Source organism: Notamacropus eugenii, chromosome 5 (assembly GCF_028372415.1).
Source record: "Notamacropus eugenii isolate mMacEug1 chromosome 5, mMacEug1.pri_v2, whole genome shotgun sequence".
NCBI lineage: Eukaryota > Metazoa > Chordata > Mammalia > Diprotodontia > Macropodidae > Notamacropus > Notamacropus eugenii.
In genome coordinates this window covers 266,227,100-266,251,352 of record NC_092876.1, presented here as the reverse complement: position 1 = coordinate 266,251,352, position 24,253 = coordinate 266,227,100, and the positions used below count along the sequence as shown (strand labels likewise).

Below are 24,253 nucleotides of genomic sequence, written 5' to 3'. Positions count from 1 at the left end.
GCCCATTTCACTTCTAAATATCTCTCAACTTTAGGCAGTTTTTTCTTACATCAGATCTAAATTTGCTGTTTTTGGAAAGTTTTGCCTATTATTCCTAGGCCTATTTTTTAGGACCAGTCAGAATGATTCTATTTCCTCTACCATATGATAACTTCACTATTTGAAAATAGTCATCATGCTTGCCCTAAGTCTTTTCCTTTTAAAGCTAGACATCCTTAGTCCTTTCAGCTAATTTTCATAAGCCATCCAGGTTGCCTTCTTCTGTATGCTCTCAAAATGATCAGTTTTCTTCTTAAAATACAGTTCCCGAAGCTAAAAAACAAAAACAAAAAATTACAGATGTCATCTGACCAAGGCAGAGTACAGTAAGACCATCACTCTCTAGTTCTGGACACTCCACCTCTGTCAATGCTTCAACATGCTTACATGTTGAGCTTTCAATCCTATGCAAGATTATAAAGGGAAAGTGAATGTATGTGATATATAAGTAGGTTACAAGCTAAGAGGAAAAATTGCAGACTATCCTTTGAGGATCCCTAAAATTAAGAATGGTAATATGAGGGACTATTTTAAAACTTATTCTCTTTAGGATTTTATCGTATATTTTTTCTGGGGTTATAAGATTTTATTCTTATGGCATTCTTCTTTGGTTATTTTCCTCTTCCTAATTATTCACAGTGTCTAGGAGAAGGAAAGGATAATTCATAAATTCTTTGGTAGGCCTTAAATATAGGGTAGTATAATTTACTATTTGCATTGAATGGTATTTATTAGTGAAAAAGGATTTCTCTCTTTTAAATAATATGTAAGGGACAGATAGATAGTGGTACTGGTGGTAACAGCCATTTATTGTTCAGAGGGAATTCTAGATCACTGAATGGATTCTTTATTTGTCCTCCTCATCCTGTTGTGCAAGGTGCAGAGCAAGGCCATTTTTTGTTGGTTTCTGGTAGGTTGCATGTAGTCTTTATAAGTCTGAAAGACCTGAGAAGATAGTCTCCTCCATGTGGTAGACATTCTCTTGTTTATTTTCTTTTTAAGTCTGCCTTCTTCATGTGTATATGTTCTTTATCCCTCTTCTCTCCTAGCCCACCCATCCTTTTGTTGTGGTTCCTGTGTTTCAGCAGCAACACTGAATATAGAGGATATCTCAACTCATTGTTGAGTCATTTCAGACTTTTTGTGACCCCATTTGGGGTTTTCTTTTTCTTTTTTTTTAAAGTACAAGGTAGAACATTTATTACATTGTTTAAAAAAAAATTCATTCATAGGTATTCAATATCCGGGAGACAGATAAGGATGAGGGGAAGGGAAGGGATATATTATTATAAAATGTTACATTTGTGGCTACATTACTCTTATATACAAGACAAGTCTGAAAATCTACTTCTAAAAGTTAGAATTATTTAAAAATTGCAAATAATCCAGCCAGCTGTTTTGACACTTGTATAGAAATTTTTTAAAAATGGGAAACAAAGCAAAGTCCAGTCATCCATTTTGGGTTTTCTTGGCAAAAATACTGGAATGGTTTGCCATTTCCTCCTCTAGCTCATTTTACAGATGAGGAAACTGAGGCAAACAGGGGTAAGTGACTTGCACGGGGTCATATAGTGAGTGTCTGAGACCACACATCAGAAAGATGTCTTCCGGTCTCCACTCCTAGCGCTCTATTTGCTTCACACCACCTAGGTGCCCTTAAGGAATGCAGTAAGCGTGTGATCAGCAGTAGCTGTTTAGGGGAATTCTAGAACTTTAGCAACAAAATGTTTAGGAACTGGAATGTTGAGAGACCCATTTACACCACATACCCAAAGAAGGAGGTCTTCTGTATGTGGAAGACCAAAAGACACAAATGCCAGCAATTGAATCTCCTCTTTTAGGCCTCAAAACATTATTTATTTGGACCAACTACAGTCATTTTGGTGATACGTCTTACAACTTTACATAGATAACTTGATTCTAGAAGTTCTGTTCTGTTCTTCCAGTATGGTTATGAGTCTCAGTTACTTTACATCTGTTTTGAAGAGACTTTTCAAATGATAATTTTATGATCTACTTAAAACAGACCCATAACTATACCATCTCAGCTTAAAGATTTTATCCATTGTTTTTAGGTAAGTACTAAGCCCCAGTGGCAACAGGCAGCTCCTTCATTCCATTTGAGAACAGACGAGGAAGATGAACCAGACTTTGTTATTAAAAATGAACGAGCTCCTGGTAAGATCCTCATTTCTAACTTACATTTAAGGACATTTCTGAAGGAAAAAAGATGATGTAAAATATAGTCAATATAGCAATACAGGGTCACAGTCATGGAATTTTACCTAATAGAAAAAATTCATCTAAATGTTTTCTCTTAAGAAATAAATGACCCTATCTACTATTTTTTTCAGATAGTTATAAATGCCCTAAAAGCTGTTATTTTAGGAACCATGATTTGTAGTGCTACTTAGTCACATTGCAAACAGAGCTTTCTGAAAATTTACATATTTTAATATTCTGTGCATGAAAAATTAGGATCTTTCTCCTTAGAGGGATTTTTACTTAAAAATATAAAAATTTGATAAAAGTTATAGTTTATGAAAATGTTTTCCATCATTTTCACTCTTATTGCTCATCAAATATCATTAAATCTAGAAGTAATGATTAAGTATGGTTCTCTGTATTTTCTGAAATAGTTTTATATTTTATTTTATTTACAAGTTTTAAATTTGGAAGATTCTGAGCATAATAAAAGATTATATAGATAACACTGTTTCGAAATTGTTCCCATTTTTGGCATATTTTAATTTTGTTGTTTACCGTGATTCTCAGGAAGGTATTAGCACTGAAGAATTCAGATCGTTATTGACACTGAAGAATAATGACTATTTATTTTGTCAGAGCTCATGCCACTATTTGTACAACACGTACAACCATGTGATGTGGTATGGTTGTAGTGATTAGTTATAACACATTTTCTTTAAATAACATTTTTCTTGCAATAGATTAGATTTTAACTGTGAAAATGCAAAAATAAAAAGTAATTGAATGTGATAGCAAAAGACTTATTTGTATTAACTTATGGATTATAAAACTGTTATTTACTTTTCAAAGTAGCATTTTATTTGGAATATTTAAATGTATCAACTGTCATTGTTTTAGTAACTGTCTTCTCTGTACATATTTAAGCGGAATACCTGGAGCATGTGGCAAAAAAGGCCAAAAAACGGGAACAACATTTTGATGAAAATCTTCCTGGACCATCTCCAAAAGGAAAAGGCAAAAATCCCCGTAAAGAACGTGAACATTTTAGAAGTGCTCTTGTTAACATCATTATGTAAGTTCCATGAATTGTTATAAATTTGTTTTTATTAGTCAAAAGTAGTGGAAAACTTTGGCAAATTTTTAAAGTTGTAAAACCAAAGGATGTGAATATATGTGAAGGATACATTATCATCAGATATATGCATAAAAATATTACATGCTAGCATCTGGCTTTCAATATATTTAAGTGTGTAAGGGTTCATTATTCATGCAATATTATTCAAACCTAGCTAATTTATAGTTAAACTCCTAAGAGGTGTGGGCACCCTAAATATCTCATAGTGCTCTGTGTTGGTTGATGAGAATTGTGGGAATTTTGGTGATGGCCACAGAGGCTTATGAGAGATCCTAGCACAGGTTTCTTTAGCATGCCCACCTAGAGATCATGTCTGCTGGGATTGATGGACTATCAAAGGGGCCATTAAGCAGGGAGAGTGGCAATGTGAGAATGACCTGGCCTAAGTGGAAGACCATTTTGGGGTGCTTTCAGAGAGTGGCACAGATGTTCTTTCTTTGTCCTTTGCTTAATATCTGCTCATTCTGTTGTTTCTTATTTTGTTGTTTATTGTGACGGTCAGGAAGGTATTAGTGTTAAACAATTCAGGAAGCTATTGACATTGAAGAATAATGACTACTTATTTTGTCAGGGCTCATGCCACTCTTTGTACAATAAATACAACCATGTGATGTGGTATAGTTACTTGCCACAGAACCCCATTACACTTGCAGATATTCTCTGACTTGAAGGATGAAGAGATGGCAATGGATGTCAGCACAGCACAAGACAGGACATGGGAGGCACCATAAGCATGCTTTAGAGTGGCAAATAGAACATTAACAACACTGATTTTCAATAATTTGCAGCAATTTATGACTACAAAATACTTGAAAGGTCTTATTAAAGATTTAAACTTCCAAATATCAAATAAATATTTTGTCAGAGGACAAACATTTTTTAACGTTTTTGTGGTTTTTATAAATGTCTCTTGGTGTTAATCTGACTTTAGTGTCTTCCTTTTTTGCTACTCAGTCTTATGATTTCCCAATTACGAGCCAGGAGTTAGATTCACTTTATAACGTTGACAATTCATTGAAGCCGTATTGTAGTACAGGAGATTGGAGAATGAAGACAATTGGGAATTACAACTTAAAAACCTATATTAGAATGCTTCTTCCAAAGATGAGATATGCCAGGAATTCCTATCAGTTTAAGTACAATTTTAAAAATCATGTATGACCAACAATCTTTTTCAGATCATAGAGCTTGTTCTTTGTTTGATGTTTAATCTGTACTTATATCCTATTGATGTACTTTCCTGATATAGACTCCCAGCCTGAACTACATACACCTGCTGCTTGGGCCTTCCCAAAATTTTATGCTCTATCCTTTTGATTTTATCTGATCACTACATGCTGGCAGTTCTTATCCTACTGTTGACCATATCTTAGCTATGAAAGAGAGGGCAGTAGAAAGAGCAAAAAAAATCAAGATCCTGGGTATGGAGAATCCAGGATAGTAAAAATGTTGAGGGATGAAATTATATGAAAGAGAAAAGCCAGCTAAGATTAAATACATTATAGGGGGAAAAGAAAGAAAGAAATGTGGGAATGGTATTTTGGAGAATGTATTGTGGAGAATGGTATTGTGGAGAATGTATTGTGTTTATAAAAAATTTGTATGCAACTAATTGACGTTTTTGGCTTATTTGGTGGTAGAAAAGAATTTTAAACATACACATGTGATTAAAACATAAGGATTAAAAGACATAACTAATATGAAAGCATTTCAGAAGTATATAGCATTATTATAATTGTAAGACATTTTGCTATTTAATTTCCAAGTATATAACATTAGATTTTTTGCTCAAAGATGAATGTTTTGTATCTGATTCTGTCAAATAAGTAAGCTACATTAAGGTGCAACACCTTTAAGAAGAAACCAGTGATATAAATGTAGATTTCTAACAAAGAGCATTGAAAATTTTTATGAATTTGTTCCCTTTAGGAGATTAAATAGTTTCATCCAGCAATAATGTTGATGCTAGAAATAGGAGCCTTCTTGATAGCAGAGTTAGCAGCAGGTTAAAGTGATATAGGAAATGAAGTAAAATCAATTCAGATTTTTTTCAGCTTATCAAAAATCATTATCAAGCCAAGCGCATAGTGAATACTTATTTGAAATCTCTGGGCATCTAAGTCTTCTGTTTCATCACAGTGTTAAAGGGATTCTATTTAGTTTAATTAAATATATGTTTCTTAGGATTTTACTATAAGGAAGGCATTGTGATAAATTCTAGGCATTCAGAGACAAAAATGAAATAATCCCTCACCTTGAGAAGTTTGCATTTACTGGTGATATGCAACACATCTAGAGAGAGATGAATGCAAAGCAGTTTGATGAAGAGGAAAATATCAACCGCTGTGGGGTGGGAAGGGAAGTATTTCACATAAGAGGTGGTATCCATGCTGAAGGAAGATCCAGATTCTGAGAGACAGAGGTGAAGAAGGATGCTGTTCAGACATGGGAAGATAATATAAAGTAAGTCTAGGAAGGCAGGATGAACAAAAACTGTTGTTAATATACTTAATTCCAGAGGTTTTTGACCATAGAAATGACATGGTTGGAACTATACTTGAAGAAGATCGCATTGTGGAAGTAGAAGCTGAAAGATTTGGCAGTTATTGGCGTGTGTGTGTGTGTGCATGCGTGTGTGTGATAATGAATCAAAATGACACTGAAAAACTGAGGGAGGTCCCAGAGTCTTGTGGATCCTTCTCCTTGGTGTCAGAGAAGAGGAACTTCAGAATTGCTCTCGTAGATGAGAGCTTATCTAGTGTAAGCAGCAGTCAGTAGTCTTCTTTGGCTAGTGATTTGATCAGCTGAGAGGAAAGAACAGAGAATATGAACAACTTGTGTTGTTGAGTGTCTTGAGTGCAGTGTACAATAAATATTTGTTGAATGGGTGAATTAATGAACTAAATAATTAATGACAGAGGGGTTGGAGAGGGGAGTACCAGATTGTGATCAGAAGAAGCAGAAGCTAAAGTGTAGTTCTGCCATTTAGGGATAACAACGGTCAAACTCAGGAGGGAAGTTGGGGGGATTATGAGCCTTCTGCCCCAGTTGATTAGAAGTAGATTAGTTATGTCTGGACCCAGAATGGGAAACCCATAGTTATTTTATTTCCAACATACTCTATAAAGGGGCAGCTAGGTGGTGCAGTGGATAGATTGCTGGGCTTGGAGTCAGGAAGACTGATTTTTCTGAGTTCAAATCCAACTTCAGATACGATGTGATCCTGGGCAAATCATTTAACCATGTTTGCCTTAATTTCTTCACCTGTAAATGAAGTGGATAAGTAAATGGAAAACTACTCCCATAGCTTTGCTAGGAAAATTCCAAATGGGATCATGAAGACTCAGACACAACATAATAATAAAATATTCAACATAATTTCCTATTCACTTGTTTTGTTTCTTTGTTGGACACCTAGCCTCTAGATTTATAACATATAGAAGTAAAATATTGAGAAGACTTTCTCGGGAAGGGGTTCAAAATATACTAAAAGTAAAAAAAATTAAAGCCCAGAGGAGTCATGGTGATTTAGCTTTGCTCCATACTACCCTTGTGACTTTGAGGGACTCACTTAACTTTTCTTGGTCTCATTTTCCTCATTTGTAAAATTAGTATATTGGACTTCGATCTGTGCAGTCAAACTCAAATAGAAATGGGGGCCACTAAGCCCTGTATAAAGATCTCTGAAGGCCACCTATTGACTGAGTTTTTAAATGTAATGTTATTTGTTTTATTATTATATTTTTGTTGTTTTGTTGAATATGTCCCAATTACATTTTAATCTGGTTTTTTTACACTTGGGAGTGTTACAGGTTGTACGTGACCCACAGTGTATTTAACACCTCTGTCCTAGATCATCTCTAAGGTCTTTCCCAGTTCTAGTTCTGTGATATAATCTCTAAAAAAACTTCTCTTAAAGACTAAAAGTATTACTTAAGAGAAACAAATACTGGACAATATCTCTCTTTTTCATTACTTCCTATCTTTTTGTCCCTATAATTTTGTTTCTTTCATGTATGTCAGGACAATGAAAGAGAATAGAAGAAAATGAGTTGAATGGGGGAGGAACAAGGAAAGGGATAGAAGATAGTAGTGGAGTTTGGAAGGAGTTAGAAGAAAAAAGGAAGTATAGAGATAGGAAGGGTAAAGAGAGGAAACAGAAATTATGAGTATTGAGTTGTGGTTGGTGATATGTCTCAGATTAGAATGCTGGAAATGAGGTAATATGAAAAATATTTTTATAACATATAAGTAATTTTATAATATATAAATAATAAAAATATTTTTGAGCAAGTGTGAGGTCAAAAAGAGAAACAACCATGAGAGCAAAGACAAATTTCCGCCATTGTACCTCATGCAGGCAACCTTACGCCATAGTTTGTGAAGTAAACTATAGTACTGGTTAACAACACCGTTCCTTAAAATACATCTATAAATTGTTTCGTATATAGTCCTTGAATAGTAGTGACTGCTTGAGGATATCCACCATTTTCTAGTTGTCAGGATAAATACAAGCATGGTTATTTTCTTCTTTAAACATATCATAATCATATGATAAAGCCTGGCATGAATTATCTTTCCACAATTTGCATTAAATTTAACCTACTCTTTTTCTATTTAAGTTCACCTTGAAATGTTACAAAATAAATGCTCTGTGAATGAGTGTTTTGACTGTGGATTTTTAACATTCTATAAACATTATGTTGTAAATGGCTTTGAAAGAAATGTCACTACATTAAATTATTGAGAAAGCTGGGAACTAGAAGTTTAAGTTAATAAAAGCTTCAAATCACTGCCTCCAAAATGACTTAAAATGAGGTTTAAGGCATTATGTGGAGATATATTAATTTTAAAAATTATATTTGTCTATTTTTCCCCATGTATATTTCTGATTCTCTACAGTATGAGAACAAAATCAGTTAAAATGTTTCCCATATATATCGTCTTCTGTTTGTGCTTTGAAACAGTAATGGCTAATGCCAGCTGAGATTTTTCTAAGCAGAATTCACATTGCCCTTGCTATGTCTGACAAAGGATTAAAAAATGAAGGTCTAGTGATGTATGCTTTTTAATCGCTGGGTGATATGAAAAGAGAGCTTGCTTGTATTTGGTTTTCTTTTTGGCCATTTGCCTTTTAAGCTCATCTTTATTATCTCTCTTGCTCTCTCCTACATTTTCTGAAATGGAGGTGAAGAATGGAAGACTGGAGTGATACATTAATGCTATAATGTCTGCCCAGTCTTCAGAACTTTAGCTCCCAATCTGAAATCTAGAAGGCTATCCTTAACATAAACTGCTTGACATCACTCATTTAATTATCGAATCTTGTACAAAGCATTGTGTTAGGGATTGTGGGGGAGTGCAAAGCTGCATAAAATATGACCTCAGTAGGCGAGGAATTTATTTGAGGAGATTACATGCATGTAAATAACAAGATCCAATTTTGTTATCAGTGCTGTGAGTCATTCAAGCAAATGGCTATAGCGGTTTAAAAGAAAGCCCCTTTTGACCAGGGAAATAGGAAAGGTTTAATGGAAAAGGTAGTATTCCCTCTGGATCCAGCAAGTCACTTGTAAACTAGAATTTTGCCTCAGCTGCTTAGTAGCTGTGTGACCCTCAGGAGGTCATTTAACTGCTGTTTGCCTCAGTTTCCTCAAATGTAAAATGGGATAATAACAGCATCCATCTCAACACATCATTGTAAGGATCTAGTGAGATAGTATTTAAATGCAGTACCTAGTATATAGTAGGTACTATGTAAATGCTTATTTCTTTCCCCCACTTATGTTATCTGATCTCATTTTTGCTCTCTGGCCACAATGGATCTTTCAAAATTTCTGTGTTGTTTTTTTTTTTTTCAAACCACTCATGGGCATCCCCTCCTTCTATCCTATCACCTAGGTCCTCATCTCATATTTCACTTGAAAAAAATTAAAGCCATTCATTGGTAGCTTTCTCTTTTCTTTTTCTCAGCTCACATCTGCCTATCATTACTGAATATATCCCTTCCACATCATTCTCTGATGAAGTGGTTCTTCTACTTGCCAAAGTCAGCCTCTTACATGCACCCTTGATCCTTCCATCTTCTTTAGTAGATTGCCTCCTCTATCATCAACTCTCTCACTAATCTTTATCTCTCTTTTTCTACTAGTTCCTTCTTGCTGCCTATAAACACAAGATTGCCTCCCTTATTTTCAAGGGAAAAAAAATCTTCTTTGATCCTCCCCCATCCCCACTAGCTATCAACTTGTATATCTCCTTCCCTTCTCCCCTAAACTCCTTGAAACATTCCTCTATACATGGCAACTCTACTTCTGTTCTAAACTCTCTGCAGTTTGACCTCTGATCAGTTCATCCAGTTGAAACTGCTCTTTCCAAAGTTTCCAGTAATCTTAATTGCCAGATCTAATGACCTTTTTTCAATTCTCATCCTTATTGACCTCTCTACATCATTTGACACCTTCTTCTGGTGCTCTCTCCAGATTTTTGCATTACTGCTGGCTCTTCATTCCCCCACATACCTGTTTGATCTCTCTTACTCAGTCTCCTTTGCTGAGTTCTCATCCGTGTGATTCCTATTAAGTACAGGTATCCCCCCAGGCTTTGTCCTTATCCCTGTTTTCTTTTTTTCTTTACATTGTCTTACATGATAGTTCTCTGGGTTCATTTATCACTTCTGTGCAAATGGTTCTCAGATCTATATATGTATTGTCAGCCATCCCTCCTTTGAACTTCATTGCCAAATTACCAACTGCCTACATGTATTTTAAACTGGATGTCCCCATAGGCTTGTCAATCTCAGTATCTCCAAAACAGAACTTTATTATTTTTCCCAAAAAACCCACCCCACTCCTGAAGTTCCTGTGATTGCCAAAGGCAACAACATTCTTCCAGTCAGAACTTTAGCCCAGGCTAAGGATATCTTCATTTCTCTCCAGGATGCCCTGCCAACTCATCTGCCCAGGACTTTGTCTACCATGCTATAGAAACCTCCTTCATCTTGGAAGTTCACTCTACCCCTGGTCCACTTCTCACACTGGAAGTACCTTCCACTCCTGATGACTCCTGTCAGGCTAGTTCTATCTAGAACCTCCAATTTAAGGAGGCCCAAGCCAAAAATGGGGCCTTGAGGACAGAGACTGTCTGTCTTTCTGCTTATATTTGTATTCCCAGCACTTAGCATAGTGCCTGGTACATAGTAATTACTTAATAAATGCTGGTTGATTAAAACATCTCTGAACCACCATCCCACACCAATCAGATTGGGTAATATGACAGAAAAAGAAAATAACAAATGTTGGAGGGGATCTAATAAAATGGAGACACTAATGCACTCTTGGTGAAGTTGTATACTGATTCAGTCTTTCTGTAGAGCAAACTGGAACTATGCCCAAAGAGCTATAAAACCATGCGTATCAAGTGATACCACTCCTAGGTCCATATCCCAAAGAGACAAAAAACAAAAAGGAAAAGTACCTCTATGTACAAAAAATATTTATAGTAACTCTTTTAGGAGTGGAAAAAAATTGGAAATTGTGAGGGGCTATCCATCAACTGAGGAATGATTGAACAAGTTGTATTGGTTATTGTCCTTCGTTCTTGAAGAAGAACAAAATGACACCAACATGATAAAGTGAAGTTTCAACGTGTACGTCTGTGGCTGATCAGACCGATATGAGCTCAGAATGCTCTACCACAGATTGGGCACAGGGAGTCCATGTAAACATTTGGGGTGGATCCTTCAAATTTGCACATCCTATGTTTCCTTTGTGCTCTTTCAATTCTGCTTTGCTCAAAGAGCACAGCACCCTTTCTGATGTGGGCACACCATGCTGATTGGTCCTGTGCCAGTGTCTCCCATGTTGCACAGTCAAATCCAAAGTTCTTGAGACACACCTTGAGAGTATCCTTGTATTGCTGCTTCTGACCACCATGTGATCACCTGCCCCATGTGAGTTCTCCATAAAATAGTCTTTTTGGCAAGGGTACATTTTGCATTTGAACAACTTGGCCAGCCCATCAGAGCTGTGCTCTAGGAAGCATAGTTTGAATGCTTGGCAGTTCAGTTTGAGCAAGGACTTCAGTGTCTGGTACCTTATCCTGCCAGGTGATCTGAACAAGTTGTCGTATGTGATTATGATGGAATACTATTGTGCCTTAAGAAATGGAAGAGCAAAGATGGTCTTGGAACAATCTGGAAAGACTTACATGAACTGATGCAAAGTGAAATGAGCAGAACCTGGAGAACATCATATAGAGTAACAGCACTATTGTGTGGATGATCAATTTTGAATGTTTTCTTTCTCAGCAGCGTAATATGATCCAAGACAATTCTGAAGGAATTATGATTAAAAAATGCTATTCATTTCTAAAGAAAGAATTGATCAAGTCTGAATGCAAATCAGAGCCTAATCTATCTTTTATTTTTCTTGTATTGTTGTCTATGTTTTCTTTCACATGACTAACATGGAAATGTGTTTTGCATGACTGCACATGTATAACCTATATCAAATTGCTTGCCTTCTCAATGAGGGGACAGAAGAGGGAGGAAGGAAGAGAATTTGGAACTCAAAAATTAAAAAAAGGTTAAAAATTACATGTAATTGAGGGGAAAATAAAATATTAAAGGAAAAAAATGCTGGTTGACCTATGGACTGTCCAAATACTCAACCTTAGTCATCTTCAATTCTTCATGGTTATTCAGGTCGTGCATCCAATTCAGTTGGCAAATTTTGTTTTTACCTTCATTACATCTTCCATGTACATCCTTTCTCTATAGTCACACAGTTTTTTTTAAAAAATCTTTTTATTTATTTTGTTAAATATTTCCCAATTGCACATAAGAACATTTTTAACAACCATTTTTAAAAATTTCTCTAAGTCCCTCTCACCTCTCCTTCCTCCTTGAGAAGCTGAGCAGTTTGATATTGTTACATTTGTGAAGCTGTACAAAACATTTCCATATTAGCAATTTTTTCCAAAGAAAACACAAACAAAATAAAATAATAGAAATAAAGAAAGTTAAAAAATATTTCAATCTACTTGCAAAGTTCATCATTTCTCTCTGGATAGCATTTTTCCTCATGGGTCCTTTGGAATTGTCTTGAATCATTGTCTAGATCAGAGTAAGTCTCTCATAGTTGATCATCCTTAGAATATCGCCATTACTATGTTCAATGTTCTCCTGGTTTTGCTCACCTCATTTTGTATGAGTTTATATATATCTTCCCAGTTTTTTCTGAAAACATCCTTCTCATCATTTCTTATTGCACAATAGTATCCCATCATAATCATATACCACAACTTGTTCAGCCATTCCCCAATTGATGGATATTCTCTGGATTTCCAATTCTTTGCCACTGTGAAAAGAGCTACTATAAATGTTTTTGTACAAATAGGTCATTTTCCTTTTCTTTTATCTCTTTGGGATACAGCCCTAATAGCAGTGTGGCTGGGTCAAAGGGTATACACAATTTTATAGCCCTTTGGGCATAGTTGGAAATTGTTTTTTCAGAATGGTTGGATTAGTTCACAGAACCCCACAAACATTGTATTAGTTTTCCAATTTTATCCACATCCCCTCTATCATTTATCATTTTTCTGTCATATTAACCTATTTGATAGGTGAGAGTTGGTACCCTGGAGTTGTTTTAATTTAAATTTCTCCAATCAGTAGTGATTTTGGTGATTTACAGCATTTTTTCAAATGACTGTTGATAACTTTGATTTCTTCTACTGAAAACTGCCTGTTCATATAGTTTCCTCATGTATCAACTTTGGAATAGCTCTTTTTATAAACTTGGCTAAGTTACCTATATGTTTGAGAAATGAGACTTTTATCAGAGAAACTTGCTGTAAAAATCTCCTGCCAGTTTTCTGTTTTGTTTCTAATTTTGGCTGCATTAGTTTTGTTTGTGCAAAACTCTTTTTTTAATTTCATGTAATAACAATCATCTATTTTACTTTCCATAATCCTCTCTCTTGTTTGGTCATAAACTCTTTTCTTATCCATAGATCTGACAGATACAATTTTCCATGCTCCTCTAATTTACTTATGATATCACCCTTTCTTTCTAAATCAAGCACTGTTTTAAAGTTGTATAGAGGGAAATCTTGGGAGAGCTTAGCTAACTGCTTTCTCTGCTCTGCCATCTTGGCCACTTTCCAACTATCCTAGTTTAAAATCTTATCACTTCTTGTCTGGATGATTGTAATAGCCTTACAACTGGTCTCTGTCTCAAACTTTTCCCCATTTCCATCTGTCTTCCACATAGCAACCAAAGTAATTTTCATAAAGCTTGGTCTGGTCCTTATGCAATAAATTCTAGTGTTTCCTATTATCTCTACTATCAAATATAAAATTCTTCACATTGTTCTCTTTCCAATTTTCTTTCACTTGTCTACCCTCCATGCTATGCTCTAGCTATGATGACCTACTTGCTATATCTTGCCTATGACACTCTATTTTCTTTCTCTGTGCCTTTGTACTGGCTGTCTCTCATGCCAGGAATGCTGTCTCTCCTCACTTTTGCTTCCTAGAATCCCTAACTTCCTTCAAGATTCATGTCAAATACTATCGTCCACAGGCTTTCTCCCCCTAGTCCTCTGCAGTGAAGTTTTAGGGACTCAAGGGGGCCATCACTGGCCACTCTGATTTCTTGAGGTCAGGCTCACATAGTAGCACTATGGTGAGTCAATTAAAGTGAAGCAAGGAGCCATTTATTCAGCTGACCAGCCAGATTGCAAGATGGACAGCAATTTACCCTCAGCATCAATAAGAGTCTCCTTATATATAGATTTATAGGGTAGCATTCATAAGCTAAACATTATTTCAAGTCACATTATGTGAAACAGAAACAAAAAGAAAGATGGCTATTTATAAAGCAAAGGCAAGTTTATTAAAAAAAGTCTACTTGTTGGAGAAAAATGTGAATTCTCTGCTACAGGAAATAGATAAGGGAATTCTTATCTGAGTACAGCTGGTTTCACTTAAAGAAATCTGCTTGTTGGACCAGACAGGGAGGAGAACTTTGCCAAGACTCTGGAATTTTCCACCTTCATCCCTAAGTCTTTTGGTACCAATAAGAGGTGAGAATGAGACATTGAAAGATACTATGTATTTTAGTTAGGTCCTTCAGCTCACTTTCAGTAAAAGAGCTGAAATCAATGTGCCCTGAAGCAGGGCAGTTTTTAAGGAGAACAAGGGAAGAGATGGTCAGGGTCTCTATGCTACAAAAGCTTGTCAGGGAAATTCATGGAACAATAATACCAAGGGGTTGTGGAAAGGGATACTAAGGCAAAGGCAGCTGAGGGTTACTTACTGGAAACTTCCTTCAGAATATTTGCTGAAGTCATACTCTGGGGTTCACTTGAAAGGCAGTGTCTTTGTCCACTTCTCTCATACCTCCCAACTGTTGGAATCTTTCCCTCTGAAGTTACTTTCCATCTCTTCTGTATGCATTGTGTTTGTGTGTGTGTGTGTCTCCCCAATTAGAATGTAAACTAAAAGCTGCTTCTTTGACAAGACTAACAAAATTGATGAACCTTTTAATCAACCTGATAAGAAAAAAGCTAGAAAATGAAGTTTGTAAAATTAAAAAATAAACCCCAAAATAAGTTTAAAAGAGCACATCTTGAAAACGAGAGAAAAAATGAATTAGACAACAAAAAGACTACAGAACTAATAAAACTAAAGTTAATTCTAAGTTTCTTGAGGACAGGGTCTCTGTTTTTGTCTTTCTTTGTAATCCTTAGAATTTAGCACAGTGCTTGGCACACAGTAAACACTTGATGAATGCTTGTTGGTTGATTTTCATCTTTTAAAAATTATTTTAAATGCGATTTAATAGCAATTGGATATATATTTTATACACTCTTCTATTGTACTAGTTGCAATATATGTTTTAAATCAAACCTTATTTTTCTAATACATAAAGAGAATATTACATATTTTTTATCTTACATTCACATATGAATATGTTTCCATCTGCTATCAGAGCAACAAAATTGTCAATGTCTTATCATTACTAATACTTCAACTTCTGTGTTACATATGTATCCTACTGACTTACAGACTAGCCTCTGTGACCTTGGGCACATGTAGCCTGGTGTTAGTCTGTTGCTGGGATTACCAGTAGAACTTAAACTATGTTTGATGTTTCTTAAAACTGGAGATATCAAATAAATGCATACAACCCTTACATTATTCCATGCTTCCAGAGGTGACAAAGTGTCAAAGTAAACACTGATCCAAACTTTGTTTTCATAAAGCTTTTAGGGATGTAGTTTAGAAAGAGTAAAAAGACCTGAAAGCTAATAAATGATTTTAAACACTAAACCCAATCGAACTAAATTAAAATATCCTTAAAATTTGTTTCTGTCTTAACTATAAGAAGTAACAGGGTTAAAATTTACATTTATATATGTATGTTATTTTATATATAACAAATATATTTTATATGTGTGTGTATATACGTATGTGTACATACATATTTATAAACACACACACAGATATGAAGAGAGAGAGGTAAGGAAGGAGAAAGAGGGAATCAATTTAATGTAAAGAGGAAGTAGAGTGTATTGAATGCTAGACTTTGAATCAGGATGACCTGTATTTGAATCTTGGATGTGACCCAGGCCAGTTACAGAAACTATTAGAGCCTCAGTTTCTTCATCTGTAAAAGAGAGATAATTATAACTCCTTTCTCAAAGGCTTATTTTATTGAAGGATGAAATGAGATAATGTATGCAAAATTCTTTACAATCTTCTAGATAGATATAAGGTATTATTGTGTTTAAGAATCCATTTGAAGTTCTTTATATTTGTAATCCCCAGTGCTTAGCATAGTGTGGCATATATAATGGGTGCTTAATAAATACTTGCTGCTTGATTTATTGAAGTTTCTCCTTTTACAGCTATAAATTTGTCTTATATTTTGCTAATATTTTTGTCATTTTTTTCTGAAAAATCTGATACTCTAATTAGTATTCTTCCCCCTTTCTCAATACTTGTACATGTATAAAGGCAGGGAATTTCCCTCCCAACTTAAGTTCACATATTTAGATCAGAGTGTCATTGCAAAGGGCAAAGAGATGAGGAATTTTCCTGTAGGCACACTGCAACGTATAAATAAATCCTTAGTACATTTGAGGGGATTATAGGTCATTGGCCATTAGATGAGAACTACCACTACCACATAGAAAGCATTTTGAGCCACCTGATGATAGACTGGATGCTGAAAGACAGTTATGTGAAAGAGGAAACAGCTTTACTGGATGTTATCCCCTCATAGCAGAAAAGAGTTGAAGTACAAGTTAGAGGAGTAATCCAGAAGGGTTATTGTGTGTGTGTGTGTGTGTGTGTGTGTGTGTGTGTGTGTGTGCTTTCTTTGTCTTTATGATTCTGCAGCTTCATAATTGGAGAATTATAGTTATGATTTCCTCATGCTAAAACACTTTGTGTTCTCTCCAGTTACGTGTTGTTTCTGTGTTTGTTTATCCTTGGAAGTTATCGCTGATCATGTCCCCAAAATGGTGCAAACTCCCCCAGCCTCTCTTTTGCAGTTCCTTAAAGCCGAGTCAGTGAGTTAACAACATTTATTAAATGTTTGGGTAAATGCAAAGAGGTAAAAATCATTATTCCTGCCCTCAAGGAGCTGACGTGCTAGGGGAGGAGACAACATGTAAATACCTAGGTACTAAGAAGATAGATGTAGTTATAAATATACATGTATGTGATAGCTATCTATCAAAAGTTTTCATATTTAAAAACTTTTGTTGTTGTTCATTCGTGTCTCTTTGTGACCCCATTTGGAGTTTTCTTGGCTGGAGTGGTTTGCCATTTTCCAGCTCATTTTATGTATGAGGAAACTGAGGCAACAGGGTTGAGTGACTTGCCCAGGGTCACACAGCTAGTAAGTGTCTAAGGCCAAATTTGAACTCAGGAAGATGAGTCTTCCTGACTGCAGGCCTGGCACTCTGTTAGAGACTGCTGGTGTTGCATTAGATAGAATGCTGGGCCTGGGTTCAAATCCAGCCTCAGATATCTAACTAGCTGTAAAATGACAACAATAGCTTTTACTTTGCAGGGTTGTTGTATCAAAAGAAATATTTGTAAAAAGCACTTAGTGTGGTGCCTGGCTCCTGTAGACAGCTGTTCATTCCCTTCCTTTCTTTCGTGAACTTGTTCTTTAATTTTTTGTTACCAATCTGTCTTCATTTAATTTTGTTAATTTTGTTTTTTATTGCACTGATGTTGTGAGCCCTAGATGTCACTCAGTAGTTTTCCTAATTGAGCCTTTATCTCCTAAGAATTATACGGTTATACTTTTCCTTTAATACCTTTATTATCCAACTTTGTTTTAGCATTTTCTTTTCTCCTGTCTCAGTGTTTTTATCCTTTGTTTTAGAGAAAATTTAACCCCTTGGATATTTTCCATAAAATAATCAGGTAATAATTCAGTTCTACATCTCAAGAAACAAACACACAGCGGCATGCTCCTAAAATCTTAAAACAGGATTTATCATCAATAAACCATTGATAGTACACAAATAGAAAAAATACAGGGTATCTCAAAAGTCTTAGTGATGTTTAACCAGCATCACTAAGACTTTTGGGACACCCCATATTACAAAGATGTTGACGCTAATTAAGTTTGCTTTGTTCTCAGTTTCGTTCTTCTTACTGTGCAAATCAGCAGGAATGATAGTTTCAGAAGATCTAGCCATATCCAGAACTACAAGTTGGGTCTATGTGGCAATACCAAATAGGTTTTATTCTCAGGAAGGCCAGGGGAGCAAAAACTTTTAGAATGTGCCAATGCAGCATAAACATCCCCAGTCACATTTGAATATACCAGTGAGTCCATTAAGAAGCATTTATTAAGATAAGAATGCACCTCAGGATTTGTAGAATTTCTTTGGTTTCATCAGTTACTCTATATTTTTTCTGTCTGCCTGTCCCTGACTTTCCCTTTGAGGGAAGGAACCCATTTGGACTGATCTGTTATCTATAGTCTTCTGATACCCTAAGTTTGCCTGGATCTGAATGTTGCTGTTCAAAGGGGACCAATGACATCCTGGGTGATGTCTTGACTTGCCAGTGAATTGGATTTCAATGAGGCAGAGTTGTGTAGAGTTGTGATCCTTTACTTTCTCCTCCAGTCATGAAAGTCTGGTGACAAGACAAAAGTCAGGATCATTGGCAATGTCCTGGGATGCAGGGGATGACTTCTGTGTTTTTGAAGTCTGACCATGTTCCAAGTGCTCCATGGTGACTCCGTCAGTCACCTTTGTGGCTGTTGGAAAAAATTGTTCTCATCCACCCATTCTTCTACTGAAGTCTTCATATGCTTGGGTGAATATTCCCAAACTCACTGAAAGGCTTGAGACCTATAGGTTACCTTACCTGGCTTAGCCCATCGGTGGAAACAGTTTGCCAAGGTGTGTCCACTGTGCATGCTACAGCTTCTGGGAGCCACAGTTGAGAGATGGTTGAAAAAAGATGGGTGATGAAAAAAGATGAAAAAAGAACACCCTGGAAAGGGCTAACTGAGCCCTCACACCAGAGGTGCTAGGCTAGACTCCATAAAACCCTAAGGTAGAGCCTTGGGGAATGTCACAGTTAGCAGGTAGGATATGGATAATGAGATCATTGACTATAAATACATACGCTACTTTGTTATGGAGGACCTTATTTAGTGCTCTGTAGAATTTTTCTACCTTTTCATTCTCTGGAAAAAACTATAATAGTAAGGATAATGATAATAATAACTAACATTTGTGTAGTGCTTACTGATGCCAGATGATGAAACATAGGCATGTGGACACATTATTTTAACATGATGTTTTGGTAACTTCCTGTCATGATCACAGCAATAAATGAATAAATGAAATTATATTTATTATATAACACATAATAATATTATATACTTATATTTGTTGTCTTTAGATTCAAGAATATGCCAACTCTGCCAAATGCTTTATTTGTCATCCCCTACTATGTGTACCTTACTTAGCATTTGCCTGTCTGAAGAGAACTTGGGAGCCACCCTTTCTTTTGTCTTTTTTCAATGATTGTTAAGATTGTTTGAAAGTATGTAACTGAATGATAACATCACGTTCATAGTAACTATAACTAAGTTAATAATTTGCACATAGTCTAAATGGAGTTTTTTGGTCTTTTTATATTGCAAAAGCAGAAGGGGGCCACCTAGGACTGAGGGACCTTTCATACATTTTGGTTTCGTGGTTTGGTGGATTACGTAGATGAAAAATTCACCACCATCCTTTTGTTATGTAACATCTTTACACAACTTGGATAAGCTGCATCTCATTCATAGACTTTTTAACAGAATAGAACTTAGCAGAACTTGAGCTTAATAGTTTCTGTGAAATGAAAAGACAGGAAACAAGATCTAAGAAGTGAGGTACCATTGAAATATTAGAATGGAATAAATAAGGAGCAAGGGCTTGCATCTTAATTGGAAAGAAGAGACAAGTTTCCCTTTAGAATTCCACTTTTACAAGGCTTACAGAGGCAGTAAAGAAGAATGCAGGGCCTGAGTGTGGTTTTGTTCTGTTTTACTGGTTTTAAGAGAGGAAAGAAAAGGGAAGTAAAAAAAGAATACACTACAGAAGAAATGAGGGAACAACTTACTATTTCTTAAAATCTGAGTGTGCCAGAAAAGTACACATTTGGAGGCAGGGATTCAAGGGGGGAGGGGAATAGATATTTTGGGAACATGTGTCCCTGAGTGCTAAATAGCCAACTTTCAAGTGTACTTTTAGAGAAATTTTGTATTTCAATTACTTCCTTAAATGAGATATGATTAGAGGGTAAAAACTGTTTTTGGAGAAATGTTACCCATGCTATAAATTATATATATGTGTGTGTGTATGTATGTGTGTGTATATGTGTATGTATATATATATGTACGTATGTATATGTGTATATATACATACATATTTGACTATAGATTTTATTTATGATTTAAATAAGATCACAATTACGATTTTATTTTTCTCTTGGCTTGCATTCTAAGATAAATACTATACATTCCCAGCTTTCCTTTGATGTCAATTGGAATAGCATGTTTGTATGATTTTTCTAGGCAGCAGGACAGTGTGGCAGACAAATCTTTGGTGGATGAAGCACAAACAGCACCAACCAGTATAGAGAAAGACATTTTGGTAAGGGACTACTTTCTTGATAATTATACTTGAGAAAAGCAGGAACCTTTGAAAATATATATATATATGCAAACTTCTTTCTGGAGCTGTAGGGGTCTGGTAGCACAAATTGAAGAATTTGAAGCTTTGTTCATGTAAATAGTTTTTCTTTTCTTTTTACCTGGATAGCACAAAGGCTATCCAATACCAGGTTATGGAGTGAGAAGCTATTTTCCTTTGTGTTAGAACCAGCCTCCATTATTTACCATTTAAAATTTTTTCCTTTAAAAGAACTTATTTTTTACTTTTAAAATGTAGAGTTAACTATATTAGAAAATTTGATGTCTCCTCTGTTTATAATTATCATTGAATAAATTTACTTTTATAAGCAAAATATCATGGATAGACTTATCCTTACACATTGGTAGTTTTTAATTACTTAGGTATTTAAAATGGTTTCTAGTAATCAGAATTTTTAAAGATGAAAAATTCTTTGACAAAATACAGCACCTATTCCTATTAAAAACACTGGAAACGCAGGAATCAGTTGAGCTTGTCTTAAACTGATAAACAGTACTATCTAAAACCAAGAGTTCCCAATAAAGACAGGGGTGAATCAAGGATATCCTTATATCACCATTATTATTTGGTATTGTACTAGAATTGCTTGCTACAACAATAAGACAAGAAAAAGAAATTGAAGAAATAAAAAATAGGCAATAAGAAAACATAATTATCACTCTTTTGCAGATGATATACTTAAAGAATCCAAGAGAATCAACTAAATGAACCAAACCCTAGTTTAAACAGTTAACAGTTTCAGCAAAGTTGCAGGATATAAAATGAACTCATACAAATAATCAGCACTTCTCTATACCACCAACAAGGTCCAGCAGCAAAAGTTAGAAGAATTCCTTTTGAAATAACTGCATACAATATAAAATTCTTGGGAGTCTCCCTGCCAAGACCAACCCAGGAACTAGATGAACGCAATTACAAAATTCTTCTCATACAAATAAAGACAAATCTAAACAATTAGAGAAATATTAATTACTCCTGGATAGGCCAAGCCAATAGAATAAAAATGTCAATTTCAACCAAGTTAATTTACTTATTAGTGTCCCACCAATAAAATAGTAACAGAATTCATCTGGAAAAATGAAAGGTCAAGGATATCAAGGGAATTAATGAAAAAAAAATGTGAAGGAAGGTGACCTAGCAGTTCCAGATTTCAAATTCTATTACAAGTGGCAATCATCAAAACAATCTGGTACTGGCTAAGAGTGATGGATCAGTGGAATAGATTAAGTACACAGTACTAAATGATCATAGTAATCCAGTGTTTTATAAGCCCAAAGTTTCAAGCTTTTCAAGTAAGAACTAAATATTTGAAAAAAATTTGCTGAGAAAATTGGAAAGCAGTTTGGTGGAAACTAGGCATAGACTGACTTCTCACACTGTATAACAAAATAGGGTCAAAGTGGGTAAATGACTTTAGATGTAAAGGGTGATATCACAGGTAAGCATGGCATCATAGGGGAGCATGAAAAGATTTACCTGTCGGATCTCTAGATAAAGAAAGACTTTATGATCAAACAAAAGATAGAATCATGAAAACTAAATTACATAATTTTGATTACATGACATTAAAAAGCACAAATGAAACTAATATAGTCAAAATTAGAAGGAAAACAGGAAAGTGGGAAAAATTTAGTATTTAGTATTTCTCTGATAAAGGCCTCATTCTCAAATATAAAGGACTCTGAGCCCAAATAATAAAAAATAAGAGGCATATCCCAGTTGATAAATGATCAAAGGATATGTACAGGCAATTTTCAGTAGAGGAAGTCAAAGTTAATAATAGTCACATAAAAATGTTCTAAATCACTACTGATTACAGAAATGCAAATCAAAACAACTTTGAGGCACTATGTCATACCTATTGGATTGGCTAACATACCAGGAAAAGAAAATGACAAATGCTGGCAGGAATATGGATAAAATCAGAAAACTAATGGCCTATTGCTGGGGTTCTGTGACCTAATCTAGCCATTCTGGAAAACTATTTGGAACCATACCCAAAGGGCTTTAAAACTATGCACCCCTTTGACCCAGTCATACTTCTACTAGGTCTGTTTCCCAAAGAGATCAAAGAAAAGGGAAAATGACCCATTTGTGCAAAAATATTTATAGTAGCTCTTTTAGTAGTGGTAAAGAATTGGAAATCCAGAGGATGTCCATCAGTTGGGGAATGGCTAAACATTTGATTGTGATGGAATATTATTGTGCTATAAGAAATGACAAGCAGGATGTTTTCAGGAAAACCTAGGAAGACATATATCAACTCAAAGTGAACGGAACTAGAAGAACGTTGTATATAGTAGTAGCAATATTGTAAGGATGACCAATTGTGAAAAGATTTGCCTACTATGCATTGTACACAGTAACAGAAATATTGTACAATGATCAACTGTGAATTTGGAACTCCACATTATAAAAACAACAAAGGTTAAGAATTGCTTTTCGCATTTAATTGGAAAAAATAATAAAATGTTAGAGAAAAAAATAAAAAAAGACTTAGCTATTCTGATCAAGACAGTGATTCAAGACAATTCCAAAGGACCTATGAGGGAAAATGCATTTCATCTCCCGAGAGACAACTAATGAATTTTTAATACAAATTGAAGCACAGTCTTTTTTTAAAACTTCCTTTATTTTCAGTATTTTGTTTTGTGTTTTCTTTGGCCCCATGGCTAATATGGAAATATGTTTTGCATAACTTCACATATATAATTTACATTAAATTGCTTGACTTTTCAAGGAGGAGAAAAAGGCTAGAGGGAGGGAGAGAATTTGCAAGTCAAAATTTTAAAAAATTGTTAAAAATTTTTAGCATGTAATTGGGGAAATATTTCATAAAATAAAGAAAAATTCATTTTTAGAAATTTACCTCTCAACTTGTATACTAAATTGATAGTATCCAACAAACTTTTTTTATACAACTTTCTCCATTAAATTCAGTCTATGCTGTGTTAAATACTAATTCTGCATCTTTTTTTTCCAGCATAGTTATTTTTGCCTGAGGCAAAGAGTTTGGATTTCCATAAAATCTTAAATTTAAAAAAATTCATAAGATTATACGTTAGGGGTGAAATTGCATAAATTTTTAAAAATCTGTCAATCATATCTTATTCTCTGAAAATTGTTTTGCTCAGTAAAGATATCTACCCAGTAAAAATTATCGTATGATTTTTAGGATTGATAATGCTGAACTTATCTAGACTGTCTTGTCTCTTCTAGCGGTACTACTATTATATTCATCATGGAATTGATACAGAACATGTAGCTCCAATGGAAGATTCTTGGCTAGAACATGTCTTGGAATTAGTCCCTAAACACCTGAAAGTACTCACTGACAGAATACTTGTACTATCGGATGAAATGAGAGAAGATTATCTTCTCAGTGTAAAGAAATCCATCGGTAAATTTTTTGTTTTTTAAAATTTTTATTCTTATTATATTACCAACTGAGGAAAAAAAGTAGCTAGAATTTGTGCAGCACTTTAAATAGTGTAGTGAATAGAATACTGGACTTGGTGTCAGAAAGAACTAAATAAAAGTTCCACCTTGACACTTAACTTCTCTGTGACCTTGGGAAAAGCATTTCATCTGTATGTGTTCATCCTTTGTTTTCGAAGAGGA

At 35.0% G+C, this 24,253-nt stretch overlaps 1 protein-coding gene across 2 annotated transcripts in view; it reads left to right on the top strand.

Annotated features, from left to right (window-relative positions):
- The window catches only part of DNAH7 (dynein axonemal heavy chain 7), a 282,757-nt gene that overhangs the window by 9,073 nt on the left and 249,431 nt on the right, over positions 1-24,253 (top strand). For both annotated transcript variants that reach the window (XR_011967739.1, XM_072612713.1), the window contains exons 3-6: positions 2,115-2,217; positions 3,172-3,319; positions 20,494-20,572; positions 23,852-24,032. Coding sequence is in view for 1 of the 2 variants with exons in the window: in XM_072612713.1 (XP_072468814.1) it covers positions 2,115-2,217; positions 3,172-3,319; positions 20,494-20,572; positions 23,852-24,032 (511 nt within the window). In the remaining variant the exon portion in view is untranslated. The remainder of the gene's footprint in view (positions 1-2,114; positions 2,218-3,171; positions 3,320-20,493; positions 20,573-23,851; positions 24,033-24,253) is intronic.